The sequence below is a fragment of the Pinus tabuliformis genome, chromosome 4_1, assembly GCF_031772625.1.
Source record: "Pinus tabuliformis cultivar Carrire ecotype Pingquan chromosome 4_1, CPIR1, whole genome shotgun sequence".
Taxonomy (NCBI): domain Eukaryota; kingdom Viridiplantae; phylum Streptophyta; class Pinopsida; order Pinales; family Pinaceae; genus Pinus; species Pinus tabuliformis.
Window position 1 is genome coordinate 392,402,726 of NC_142303.1, and position 13,405 is coordinate 392,416,130.

At 41.8% G+C, this 13,405-nt stretch overlaps 1 protein-coding gene across 2 annotated transcripts in view; it reads right to left on the minus strand.

Moving 5' to 3' along the window:
• Positions 1-874: 874 nt before the first annotated feature.
• The window catches only part of LOC149175945 (putative GPI-anchored protein At1g61900), a 210,475-nt gene continuing 197,944 nt past the window's right edge, over positions 875-13,405 (minus strand). For both annotated transcript variants that reach the window (XM_089419800.1, XM_089419799.1), the window contains exon 8: positions 875-1,409. In XM_089419800.1, the coding sequence (XP_089275926.1) occupies positions 1,342-1,409 (68 nt within the window). In that variant the 3' untranslated portion in view covers positions 875-1,341. The remainder of the gene's footprint in view (positions 1,410-13,405) is intronic.

Consider the following 13,405-nt stretch of genomic DNA (forward strand, 5'->3'; position numbering starts at 1 on the left):
TTCTCGCGCATGCAAACTTTCACAATTACTTCAAATTATGTAGTTCACAAGCTCAAACCCATTGTCATTTCTATAAATATTTGCACAGTTTGTTCACATAAAGCCTTCATTTAAAATTTAAAGAGGTATAATCTAGCAAAAACTGGCAATTTACTGTCATCTTTGTTGGTATCAGCTTATTTACAAACAACGTGAAAGCGTTCCTTCCCATAGGCAATAATATGATTTTTCTTTGGCAAATATTTTTTAAAAGCAAAGTGTGATGGCTGTTCTGCCAAAATAAACTAAATTGTAAGTATTTGCGAGTTTGTGCGAAGGATTGGTAAAGGTACGGCTCTTCAAAGCTTGCCGTTTATTCGTGCAAGAGCAGTATATAATTTACTCTTAGAGGTGAAGTAGGTTACTGTTTTTCAAATTAAGTTCTATAAATTGTTCATGTGTTTGCCTCTAAAAGTCCTAAGAGTTGCTGCCAATGAACTAAAAGCTGCCTTGCCAGAAAATTGAAGTATGAAATTAACCTGTAGCAATTATACTCAAGCCTAAGGAAGGTGAACCAGTGAGTGTAATACAATCATACAATATCCACTAAAGAACCCTTAGAAGCCAAACTTGAGTGAGCTTCCAGTTTGAAAACCCACCCAACTAGATTCAGGAACATTACTGCCTATGAAATGGCTAATTGTCTATATATTGTAAAATCTAAGATCAGTTGCAGGTTATAGTCATTTCCTTGCTCTCTTCCCTTTGTCTCCATCGATTTCCATTGCTTACTCATTTGAACGCATCATTTCCGGCAATTATGAGTGGATGTGCAGCAGTTGCAAAAGCATCATAATGTCATTTAACAGGAATGTCAGATCCCTTGCAATATCCATGGCCACAACCAAATAGGTGCTGTGATAAATCTAAAATAGGGTAAAATGTCGAGAAGATTTGGGTTTAATACAATAGATTGAAAATTTCCAGTATCCAATACAATTTGGAAAACAATAATTACATAACAAATATAAACTGAACATAAAAATGTTCATCTCCAAGTTGCAAAAAGCCTGAAACAGTGCCTCCAGAAAGTATTAAATGGATGAAAAAAACATGCTATATTCATATCTTATAATCAACTGAATGTACATCTTACACACAACGCCACCAAAGGTGCCCTTTGATTTGCAAGATACACCTTTGATGCACCATCATGTCAGCATTAAATCTTCCAAATCTTCCTGTAATGCTGACAAGTATGCATGAACCATAAAAGCCGAACTGTGTATACACTCAACACGATCATCAGTAAGCAAGAATTGATACTAGCTCCAACTGTGTCCCAATATATAGCAGTTGTGTTTAAGGCATCATCATTGCTAAACACAGAGCTGGAAGCAGAAAGATGATCATAAATGCTCGACTTTGTCCTGCAATAAAATGGGCATAATAAAATCATTGAACAGATCAGACAATTTTCAATGACTACATAACAAATCCTACAACTGGAACAGCATAGAGTATCCAATACTCACCAGAAAAATGTTCATCATTCTAATGCTAAAGAATCCCAGAAACATACCCAGGATGTCGTTAATTATATTATGACATGATACAGAGGGCATAGAGAAGCCTACCCAATTACTGCCTGTAATGCAGGACCCAGGTTGCAGCCAGACATGAAAACAAATCATGGCAAGGCGATACTTGGTGGAAATTAGCCTAATTGACACAAGCTGATAAGTAAATTTCATGATGGTCAAAGTTTCAAGTGGCTGAACTTGTACAAGATGACCAATCCACGTTGAGAAAGTTTATGGAACTTTTACCCTAATAACAAGGGGACAAAGTTTAAAACATATATGACACAGCACATGGGGATGAGGAATGCATACAAAACTACAGTGCAAATGTATCTATAAAGAACGTACGTTGATTAATGCCTGAAATTGACATAAAAATTATTACCCATGTCATCTTCAGTTGTCTGTATGTATCTTATACCACGTTTACAGTTTATGATCTATATTGTGCTGGATTATGCTCTTAAAGATACTAGTAACTGTCAAAGGCATTGTAAAATGGTGTAATTGGTTTGATTTTAACTTCTGACGTAAAGAATACTTTAATTACTAGAAGGACCTAGAAAACTGATACGTATCATATATGTAACGATAATATTACATAATAAATACATACATTTTTTATGATGGATCAGTAAGAGTCATAATAACCAGACCTGTGTCAAAAATTGGGGCAGCTATAGGACGAATTTCCCCATAGAAACCTTAAGACCCAATAGAAGCCCATCTCACCCCAAAGATGAATTTGAATTGAATAAAAGAATATTATTTGGTTTGGCTCTTCTTTTATTTAATATGGAAACCTTAAGACCCAATAGAAGCCCATCTCACCCCAAAGATGAATTTAAATTGAATAAAAGAATATTATTTGGTTTGGCTCTTCTTTTATTTAATATGGCTCAAAACCACTTGGGCAAGCCATTATCAAAGCAACTTGGTAAATGAATTCTTAATAATATATTATGGGCTACACAGAAAAAGGTCAAGTCGGCCTGTTTGAAGAATGCTAATCGTTACACCTCAAGATTATATAAGAATCTTTTCAATTGTTAAGTTATGGTATGTTCTATGCTTATAACAGTTTACTTCTTTTTCTTATTATATTCCACCGATTAGCAATCACATGTACATAAAGTAAAGTGCAAATAGAACATTAAACGATCGACAGAAAACAAGCCAAGACAAGAGACACAAGATGTGGCGGCTAGCCAGGGACAAACCCCACAATGTGTGGAGAAACCCTTTGATCAAATCTTCTTTTATCTTCAATAATTCAGCAGAGAGAAATAGTACAATAAATCTAATTCATATCAGCAGTAGCAAACCCTATATCAGTAGCATCAGCATTAGTGGCTTCATTATCAAACTAGGGCAGACCATATCTCACAAACCGACAGTCGGATTGACTTCATTCCACCGCCAAAAGTTTCGGCTTCCAGAGGAGGTTCAGATGAACCTACAGCGCAGTTCAGATGAGGAGATCTTCTAGGCCATGCAAGTCAATCTTTACTTCTGCAGTTGCAGCGTCAGTTTCAGCAGTTTCCGGCTTCAAACTAGGGCAGTCGATATCTTGCAAACCGTTCGTCGGATTGACTTCATTCCACCACCAAAAGTTGCGGCTTTCAAAGGAGGTTCAGATGAACCTACAGCGCAGTTCCAAAGAGGAGATCTTCTAGGCCACGCAAGTCAATCTTTACTTCTGCAGTTGCAGCTTCAAATTCAACAGCTTCCGGCTTCACGTGTGAGAGAGAGAGACCCATTTAGCGCAGTAGAGAAGAGACTCATATCTGCGCAGTAGAGAGAGAGAGATGTGATGAGATGAGTGAGTCCAAATGAGGAAAAGTCCTCTTATATTTATACACAACGTTGGTGGGTGAATAGATGCGACTGTTGGGCTTCTGAGCCTACATGAGTTGTAGGTCGGCTTGATAATAATTCCATAATCAAAATAAATTCATATCTTCATGAATACTTATCGGAATTGGATGATATTTATATCAATCCTACACCTCTCGACGAGAGGAATCTAATAAAAATATTATTAGCCATGAATAAGATGACCCACATGAAGTTTTGCCCTAGTTGCCAATTTTAGCAGGCCTCCTCCTCTGAAAGGATGCAGGAAGGCATGAGTCACACATGATCTAGATGAAATCAACATAATATGCCTTCATATGAAATATGAGGTGGTTGACAAAAAAATTGGTGGAACTTTGATTGGAAGTTCCTAGGAAGGAAATGTGTGAAGAAGGAAAGGAAGAGTTCATAAAATTTGCAACTATGGAGAAGGCAATCAACATCCAAGGACTGGAAGAATTGACTATGATATCTCCATAAATATATGAAGACCCTAATGAAATCGGAAAAAGAAAGAGACCCTTGACAGTATATATCTTTTGGAGATCAGTCAATATGTATGCAGGATGTTGGTGCAAATTGGAAGATGTCATGATGAAAGACCATCATAAAGGTAATTTTGATTTAATGATCACTTCTTATTTTTGAATAATATCTAGATGGGTTTATGTAGCGCTGCCAAAGGGAGAATTGTGAATGTCTTCCACCACTGATGACCATGTAGCAAGATGAAAAATCCTCAAGGAAACATGGCAGGAAGAAGGCAGCACGACATTAAGGAAGACCAGATATGGACTAATATATCACTTTCCAATTAAAGGAATGATGACATTATTGACTCATGGATGAAAGTGATGGATGGTTTGTGCCCTACGAAGAATTCCCTAAAGATGTAGACTCTATGACAAAGAAGAAATTCATGACATCAATGGAAGGAGTTCTACAACCAGTTGGTTATCCCATGATCTCTACCTGAAGAGTTGCTAGAAGCAAGTCTCTAGGCAAGAGGGAAGTTAATCAAGTCCCTCGTTAAGAGGGAGCTTGGGTACATTCCTTCAGTGGAATGGGTATGTCCTCCCTAAATTGAAAGGGAGAGATAGACACATCATTCTTGTCTTCACTTGGGAAGACGAAAGGGAGGATTGGATAAACATGTGGAATCTGATACTCTTTGAAGATGAGTTAGGGCATCCAAGACAAGAGTAGTCGCAGAGGACCAATATGCTTTGAGGACTAGGAATCCAAGATAAGAATAGTCTTGTAGGAACATACTCTGAGAACCCGGGTAGGGTATGTTCCGAGAGACAATGATGAAGGTGTCTATACATAATTGGTCTCGCCAACATTGAGCTCTTAACTTGTGCAGATATAGAGCAGTTAGTCGAGGCCTTGCCATGTGACAATGATGGATGATATGATGCTAAACAAATGGGTTACCAATCCGACTATTCTTATGAGAATTCTTCAGATTAAGATTGTCCAAGTACCTTGTATCGATTATGAATACCTCCCTAGTTAAGAGGGAGTGTTGAAAAATGTAATTAGGTTCAGTCTTCATAATGACATGTGTAATTATGATTTTATATAATTGATGTAAAGAAGAAAATAAAATTATTTTTGTAATGCTTGAATCATGGGTTTCATGATCAAGGAATTTTATTTTTATAGTTAAAGCTCCCATTGAGAGCTTTTACGGTTGATCATCATGTTATAATGTCTATTGAGTCAATGTCAAAGATTGAAGACCTATTTGGGCATGCAATTCATTGTAAGAGAAAATTTGTTGATCATCATGTTATAATGTCTATTGAGTCAATGTCAAAGATTGAAGACCTATTTGGGCATGCAATTCATTGTATGAGAAAATTTGTTAACCCTCCAAAACCATGTCACAAGCTCTCCTTGAAGTAAGCCTAAGGATGATTCTAGAAAGGCATGTCGGCCTTGTCACAAGGTGAAGTCGACTTATTTCTATAGGCATATCACTATATATTGAAGGATCTCGGCCTCCATTTGGAGATACATTCGATCAAGCATAAAGGAACAGAAAAGAAGTGTGAAGTTCATAAAAGAGGAAGCCTCTCACCAAGCAAAGAAAGAAGACCATAACCAAATTTATTTTTTGATCTGTTTTGGGTTAATACACTCCACACGTGCGAGGAATAGGTGTTGTCTACTGCAGAAGGAGGCGAGGTATTACAGTCACACTTGAAGGTCAGATCAAGGAGAAAGTTAAGTTGGTTCTCAAACCGAATTACCAAAGGAGAAGCCTCCACCTAGAGCGAAGGAATTCAAGATATCAAACTTAGTCAAGTACTGCAACTAAGGTTTCTGAAGAAGGGTAAAGAGTTGCAGATCTGAACCAAGGGACCGAAGTCTGAAGGACAGCAGAGTTAGTGGGAGAAGGAAGAATTTTGACCATTGTTGAATCAAGGAAGAAGAAGTTAAATCAAAAAGGCTTGTAACTTGGCCTTGGAGAGGTTGTTATGTCAAGGGTCTTGGTCTTGGTCTTGGTATTCATCAATTGGAATCTCTTTAAGGAGAAGAATTCATTTTGGGTTTTCCTCTCAAGTTGGAGAGGTTTTGGCCCTGGATGATTGCCTACATTATGTGTCTCTTTTCTCTATATTGTTTATGCTTTGATAGTTGTTTGATGAAGAAGAACAATAATAATCTAAACAAAAGAGAAGAACCTAATGTAAAGAAGTAAAAAGCATTCACAAGCAGTGATCATTATAACAAAAATCTCCTAACCCTATGCCCTAGATTTCTCAAAAAATCTTCCAAATCACCTTGTCATCCATGTTAAATGACCAAAACAAACAAGTATAAGCACTAGGCTGCAAAACGATCAAAGTACCTTTTATATAGCAGCCCACCTTCATCAAAGTGTCAATGTCGAATGGTGAGAGGCACATGGTTAATGCAAATGACAAAGGTACATGGTATATAATCGTCTAATGGTGGCTGGCAGGTGCTCCTACTTGTCTAGCTAACCGGTTCCCTGTCAAATGTAGGAGAAAATTTTCCTCCTATGAGGTTACCCATTTTGGTGGGTAATAGAGCCTACAACTACAATCCATAGGAGAGGATAGCACTAGTTCTCAAGGAGAGCAGCCTATGCAAATTTGCAACCACCAAGATTACAACTCTTTCAAACGCTACAACTTTGGCAGCTCACAAGTTGAAAGACATAAAGGCCATACGTATCGTCATGGATGGTGTGAAGGATAACATAATCCCTTATGTAATGAAGGATGATAGTGCCTTAAGGATGTGAACTACTCTAATGAGCTTATATCAGAGCGATAGCTAAAACTAGAAAATGATGTTGAGGGAGAAGCTCAAAAACACCAAGACGAATGAATCAAACATTGTGGCATCATACCTCTCAAGGGTTCAAAACGTTCGCGATGAGCTTGCATTTGTTGGGGTAGTCTTGTCAAATCATAAGCTTATAATGACAGCATTGAGTAGGTTCTCAAAACCTTGGGCTCCCTTTGCAACAAGCGTTCCAACAAGAGAACATCTACCAGATTGGAACAGATTGTGGGATGACTTCACCTAGAAGGAGCTCTGGGAGAAATCTTTGTCTAGAGGACAACAGAAGAATGGGATGATGAGAACCTTTCTCTTGCCAATCGAGTAGTGAGGAGCAAAGGTTCAAGTAGCAGGGGTGAGGAGGCAACCTCACAGCAAAAGAAGAACCAGGACTTGACTAATGTCAAGTGCTTCGCCTATGATAAGACTAGACAGTGGGCACTATGCTTCACAATGAGTGCAGAGGAAGAAAGCAAGGTGTAATATCCTAAATTGAAATTTACAGCAAATAACAGATACATGAACTAAGCTACAACAATAAAATTTACCACACATGCACCAGTCAATAAAACACAAGAAATAGGGCAAATAACTGAGCCATTTTGTTAATGTCGGGAGCTTAGTACATTGGATGATAAGAAAGATAGAACCCGGGGCTACTACTACAAGCTATGAAAAACCGAGGTGAGAGTACAATGCTCAAGCGCTGGAGAGGTTCTCCACTAAAAATTGCACCCTGCCCAGAAAATGCTATTGCTCACTGCTCAATGGAACTAGAATATCTTCCCTGAAGAGTAACCAGAATGAGCTAAAACACTACTAGTGGCCTCATCACTAGAAACCCAGAATAACTTAGAAAAATCTCATGGACCCCAGTGCTAGAACCGACTCGCACAAAATATGTGCGTTGCTCAAAGAATTATTGTTGCTACTGGTAGAATAGAACTAGAGTTTTTTTTTTTTTTCAAGGCTGTATGCAAGCGAAACCCTTTCGACTCAATGAGCGGCCCTGGGGTTCGATTCCACGACCGCTGGCGGCACTCACCCTTTGAAGCCCGCCTGCACCTGCCACCATAACCTACGAACAACCAAGCTCCCCCCAGCGTTACCGACCCTAGTTAACTGTTTTGACCATCTCTAGCTGTTGCAGTATCCCTCTACCTCACAGGTTTACTGTTTTTTCCCGGTTACTAACCTCCACAGTTTTTTGTAGTGTTGTTGTCCTCTTCTGGCAGCTATCATAACATTTTCCGACAGTCATGGATGACCTAGGTGACCTTCCAAACCCTTCGGAGGATGTGCCCATATGGACACCCACCAGGACCACTGCTGTCGGTTTTTTCCCTTTCATGTCTGACCTCACTAACGAGATAGAAGCCCTCCCACTGTTATCTCGCCCTCGCATTTCGCCGGTCTCTCTCCCTAAAGAAGCGGCCTCCCCACCTGAGTTCATCTCACAACCTCTCACGCCGCGCTCCCTGGCTCTTATTGCCCCTCCGCCTAAACCTGTCTACCCAACCCTCGGTGTTGTTATTACTCAAAACCCTCCTTCAGCGGTGACTAGCCCTATTCCCCCTGGTTTCCCCCAGGGCTCAACGGTTTTCGGCTTAGTCCCTACTGCTCCGTAGACCTCCTCGGCTCCCTCTCGGGGGCATTTCACAGGCATTGGACCTATTTTTGGCATATTTGCAACCATCCCGCAGGAGGTGACTGAAAACCCTAGGGTTTCTCCACCACCGGGGCCCTCACATCCCTCCTCGACACAGGAAGCGTCGGCTGCTGGGGATACTGGGCCTTCGAGGAAGAAAAGGGGTCCAAAGATATGAGCCTGTGCGGCGCCCCTCAACTCTGCAGAAGATATAAAATTATTGGACGCCATGGACATAGCAGAGAAGTTCTTGGTTAGACGGGTGCGCGGTAGACACTACAGTGTGGCAAAATTACAGCAATGGGTCTCGGAGGTTTGGGGAGAAAACCTGAAGGATATTCCAAAGGTACAAACCCTAGTCAAAGGATGGTTTGCTTTACATTTCAGCTGTTTGGAGCACACCAACTGGGTACTGTCCATGGTCTGGCACCTTGACCTGGCTCCCGTTCTCCTCAGAAGATGGACCCCCCTATTCGACCCGGAGCAGGAGAGAGTTGAAGCAGGTCCTATATGGGTACGTTTGCTCGGCTTACCCTTGCATTTCTAGACGGAAGATGTCTTCAATCACATTGGAAATGCCCTCGGTATCTACCTCACATTTGACGATTCATACCAGACCTCGGGGAAATTAGCATATGCCAGGATTTTGGTTCATCTGGACCTTTCAGAGGGTTTGCTCGAGTTCATAGACATCCGTTGGAGGAACCACACCAGACGTCAATTGCTGGACTACGATGGCGTCCCATTTCGATGTCGAAGGTGCCATAAGGTTGGGCACCTCTTTAAGGACTGCCCCCTGCAGAGCAAAAAGAAAAAACAGGCCACGGCTCCGGATATCGTCTCCCATCCGCACACTCAATAGGATGCTCAACCTAGGAGTCAGGCTCCCAAGGCCACACAGGTCCCGGCTGCTTCTGCCAGCAAAAGGACCTAGCATAAGAGACAGTGGCTCCTCCACAGTCGAAGAAGCAAAGGCGGCCTCCCAACCATACACAGCCGCCTCCACCGTCTCGACCTCAGTCGCCATCCGAGGGCCTACCCTCGTCGGGTACGATTACTCCCACCATCCTTGTTTCCACTTGCAGCTCATCTCATCTTGATTGCATTTTATCTAGTTCTTTCTCTGATCTTCATGTAAAGAACCCTTCATATGATCATCTGGGTCAGGGTTTGGGCACAGACCCCCCATCACTGTTTCTCTCACCTGCTCGATTTCATCCGCCCCCATTTTCTCCCCTGCACCCTCCTCGAATCCTCCCTCTCATCTCCCGTCCATTACTCCTTCCCTCCTGGGAGATACTTGACACGCTCGAAAACTAACAGACAAGCCTAGGATCATATTGGGCTAGAGATACTCCACTCTCCCCCCCCCCAAACTTCACAGGGGTCGACCTTCCTACCATTCAAAAGCCCAAGGCACAGCTGAAGATGAGAATGCTTTGGGGGTTCAATCTACCATCCCAAGGACGCTTAGAGCCAAAGAATCCCAACCTGTCCCCCCTCCATGAAGATTTTCTCCTTCAATTGTAGAGGGCTAGCTAGGCCGGATAAAAAACTAGCTCTTCGTCGTCTGTTAAAAATTGTTCCGCTTGATATTATCTTTCTGCAAGAAACCCTAGGACCTATTTTAGACATTTCACAGTCCCTCCAAAACATGCTTCCTGGTTGGATCTTTATTGGACTTGATGCGCATGGGAGGTCGGGAGGTTTAGCTTTGGGCTATAACTCCCATACCATAAAAATGCTTAATTGCTGGGGTGGGTTGGGACATGTTGGAGCAGACATTAGATCTGTAGACCTGGGGATGAATTTTCGGATATTAAATGCCTATGGCCCGTGCTAGAACAGACCAATTTTTTGGCAGAACCTCTTAAGTTCTGATTCATTTTTGACTGACCACCTGATCTTGGGTTTCCATTGGACATTCTGAATCCTGGGGTCACAGGGCACAGCGAGACTCCCTTTCGAATTACTTTTTATCTGAACTGGACGCTCACCATCTGATTGATATCCCCTCTGCAAAACCCCAAGCGACTTGGAGGAACAACAGGACTGGGGAAGACAGTCTGGCCCGCAGACTTGACCGCTTCCTTGTCAAAGAAAAGGTGTTGGACTTGGGTCTTCAATCAGACACTAGGTAGGTTCTGGTGGGATCTCTGATCACCTACCCATTTACCTAGAAATTGAAGGGGGGGAGCAAAACCTAAAGGACCCTTTAAGTTATGCTCTGTCTGGCTCAAGGATGATTCATATAAAAAATTGGTCTCTGATTTCTGGATTGCAAACCCCCCGGGAGAGGAGAAGACAGTACTAGAAGATTTATACAAAATCTTAAAAACGTTAAGAGGTTGTCCAAACATTGGGCACATAACAAAAGAATACAGGAGGAACAAACTCTCAGTAGGATTGAGTCCGAAATTGTTGCTTTTGAAAATAATCTTGGACGAATATACACCTCAGAAGATCATAAGGAAAGGATGGTTTCTCATTATGCTGAAAGGCAAAAATACTTAAGGATAAGGAAGAAACCTGGCGCCTGAGAAGCAGAGCCATCTGGATGCTTGAAGGGGATGGAAACACTAAATTCTATCATAAATTTTCCAATGGAAGAACGGCGTTCAACACCATATGGCAACTACAGAATGAACAGGGGCAGATTGTAAATTCTTTCCTACAACTCACTGATCTTGCCTCCTCTCACTTCAAAAGTACATATTGTGCCCCTAGGGAGACAAACCTAGCAGAAATTATCAGGGTTGCACAACTCTTTCCCAGATTTGTGGATCCTGTGGATGGAGATGAATTAATAAATGCAGTCTCTCTGGAGGAATTGGAACACACCTTAAAGTGGTTCAAAAAGGATAAGAGTCTGGGGCCCGATGGCTGGTCGATTGAATTCTACTTGGCCTTCTTCGACATCATTGGGGAAGACCTGCTCAAAATTGTCGAGGACTCAAGGAACAAAGGATTTCTTGAAACCTCCATCACCTCTACCTTCCTCGCACTCATACTGAAGAAAGACAACCCAGACTCATTTGAGGACTTTCATCCCATATCTCTCTGCAACTGCATATATAAGATCATAGCTAAGATCATTGCAAACAGGATGAAACCTATTCTTTCTAATCATATCTCTCCGGAGCAATTCGCTTTCCTACAGGACAGACAGATCCATGAAGCTGTAGGCACCGCTCAGGAAGTAATTCATACTTTACACTCAAGGCGAGGCAAAGGTATGATTATGAAGGTCGATTTATCAAAAGCATTCGACAGAGTAAATTGGCTTTATATTAGAATGTTGTTAACTCATTTAGGTTTCCCTTACTTATTCATCAAATGGATCATGAGTTGCATTACTAATATCCCTTTCAGTGTTCTGGTGAATGGAAGTGCATCTCCTTTTTTTACCTCTGAAAGGGGGCTGAGACAGGGATGTCCCCTCTCGCCTTTGCTCTTCTTGCTCGTTATGGAAGGTCTCAGCAATCTCATCAAAGAAGAGCACCAAAGGGGCAGACTAAAGGGTATAAAGATAACAGAAGGTTGCATCCTGACTCACCTTCTCTTTGTAGATGACATCCTGGTTTTTATCAATGGCAGTATTGGGGACATTAGTATCATCAAGGCAAATTTCACCCTCTTCCAATTGGCAACAGGTATGATCATAAATGACAGCAAGTCCACATTAATAGCAGCTGAATGTACTCCGTACAAGATATATTTTGCACTTCAGCGTTTCCACTTCACTCAGTTGCAATAGGCTGATGGTTTAAAACATCTGGGGTACAAGTTGAAGCCACTGGGATACAAAATTGCTGACTAGACTTGGCTCATCTCCAAGATGGAGAAAAGACTTAATATATGGTACCTCAAATATCTTTCGCAGGCAGGAAGACTCACTCTAATCAAAAGTGTCCTGAAGGCCACCCCAGTTTATTGGATGTCCTTGCTTGGATACCCAGAGGCATTCTCAATAGAATACAAGCCCTCTGCTGTAGGTTTCTTTGGCAAGGGAACAAACATGGCAGGATTTTTGCTTGGGTAAGGTGGGAGGCCCTGAACCTACCAAAAAAATGGGGAGGTTGGGGCCTAAAAAAGTTAGAAGATTTCTCATTAGCACTTGCCGCAAAACTAGGCTGGAAATTAGTATCAGTAGATAGCCTATGGACGAGGGTCACACATGCAAAATATATCGCTCCAATGCACATCATGGACTGGATTAGAAGAACCCATCCAAGTACCACAAGCTTCTCAATTATCTGGAAGGTTGTTCTAAAGGCTTTGAGCCCGATTAGGGAGGGTATCACCTGGAGAATTCGATCTGGGCACATTGTTCGCGTTGGCCTTGATCCATGGGTGGGATGTGGGGACATGCACCGCCTACCCAGGGATCTCCCATAGTATCTCCAGCAACAGAACATCACTTATATATCACAAATTGTAGACCTGGAGAATTCCACCTTCCTTCAACAAGCCTGGAAATATGCACAACAGTTAAACATTCCTCCTAATTGGACACAGCACTGGGAGGAATACACTCAAGCCCTCACTAAAGCCCACATCCGTATACTTGATGGTGATGATGAGATTATATGGGCACTTTCAAAAAATGGCAGGTACACACCAAAAGATGGATATTTGACATTATCGGCACCAAGGAAGCCTCTGCTACTTGCTGACTGGTGGAGACATCTTTGGAAACTCAAGGCTCCCCCCAAATCTAAGCTATTAATGTGGACCATCCTCCGGAACAAAATCCCTACTGGCGAAAACCTCCTCAAGCATGCACATTATGGTCCCCATTGATGTAACTTATGCAAGCAGGCAAACGAGTCCACTTCTCACCTCTTTTTAGAATGTACAGCGATATGTAACCTGTGGAAACTTATCCTACAGCCCATTGCACCCTCTGCAATCTAGGCTGCAAATTCTATACTTGTAGCTTGGCAAACCTAGTTTATCACTTCCTCATCTCAAAAGCTTCGAAACCTGCCCCCTCTGATCTGCTGGACAATATGGA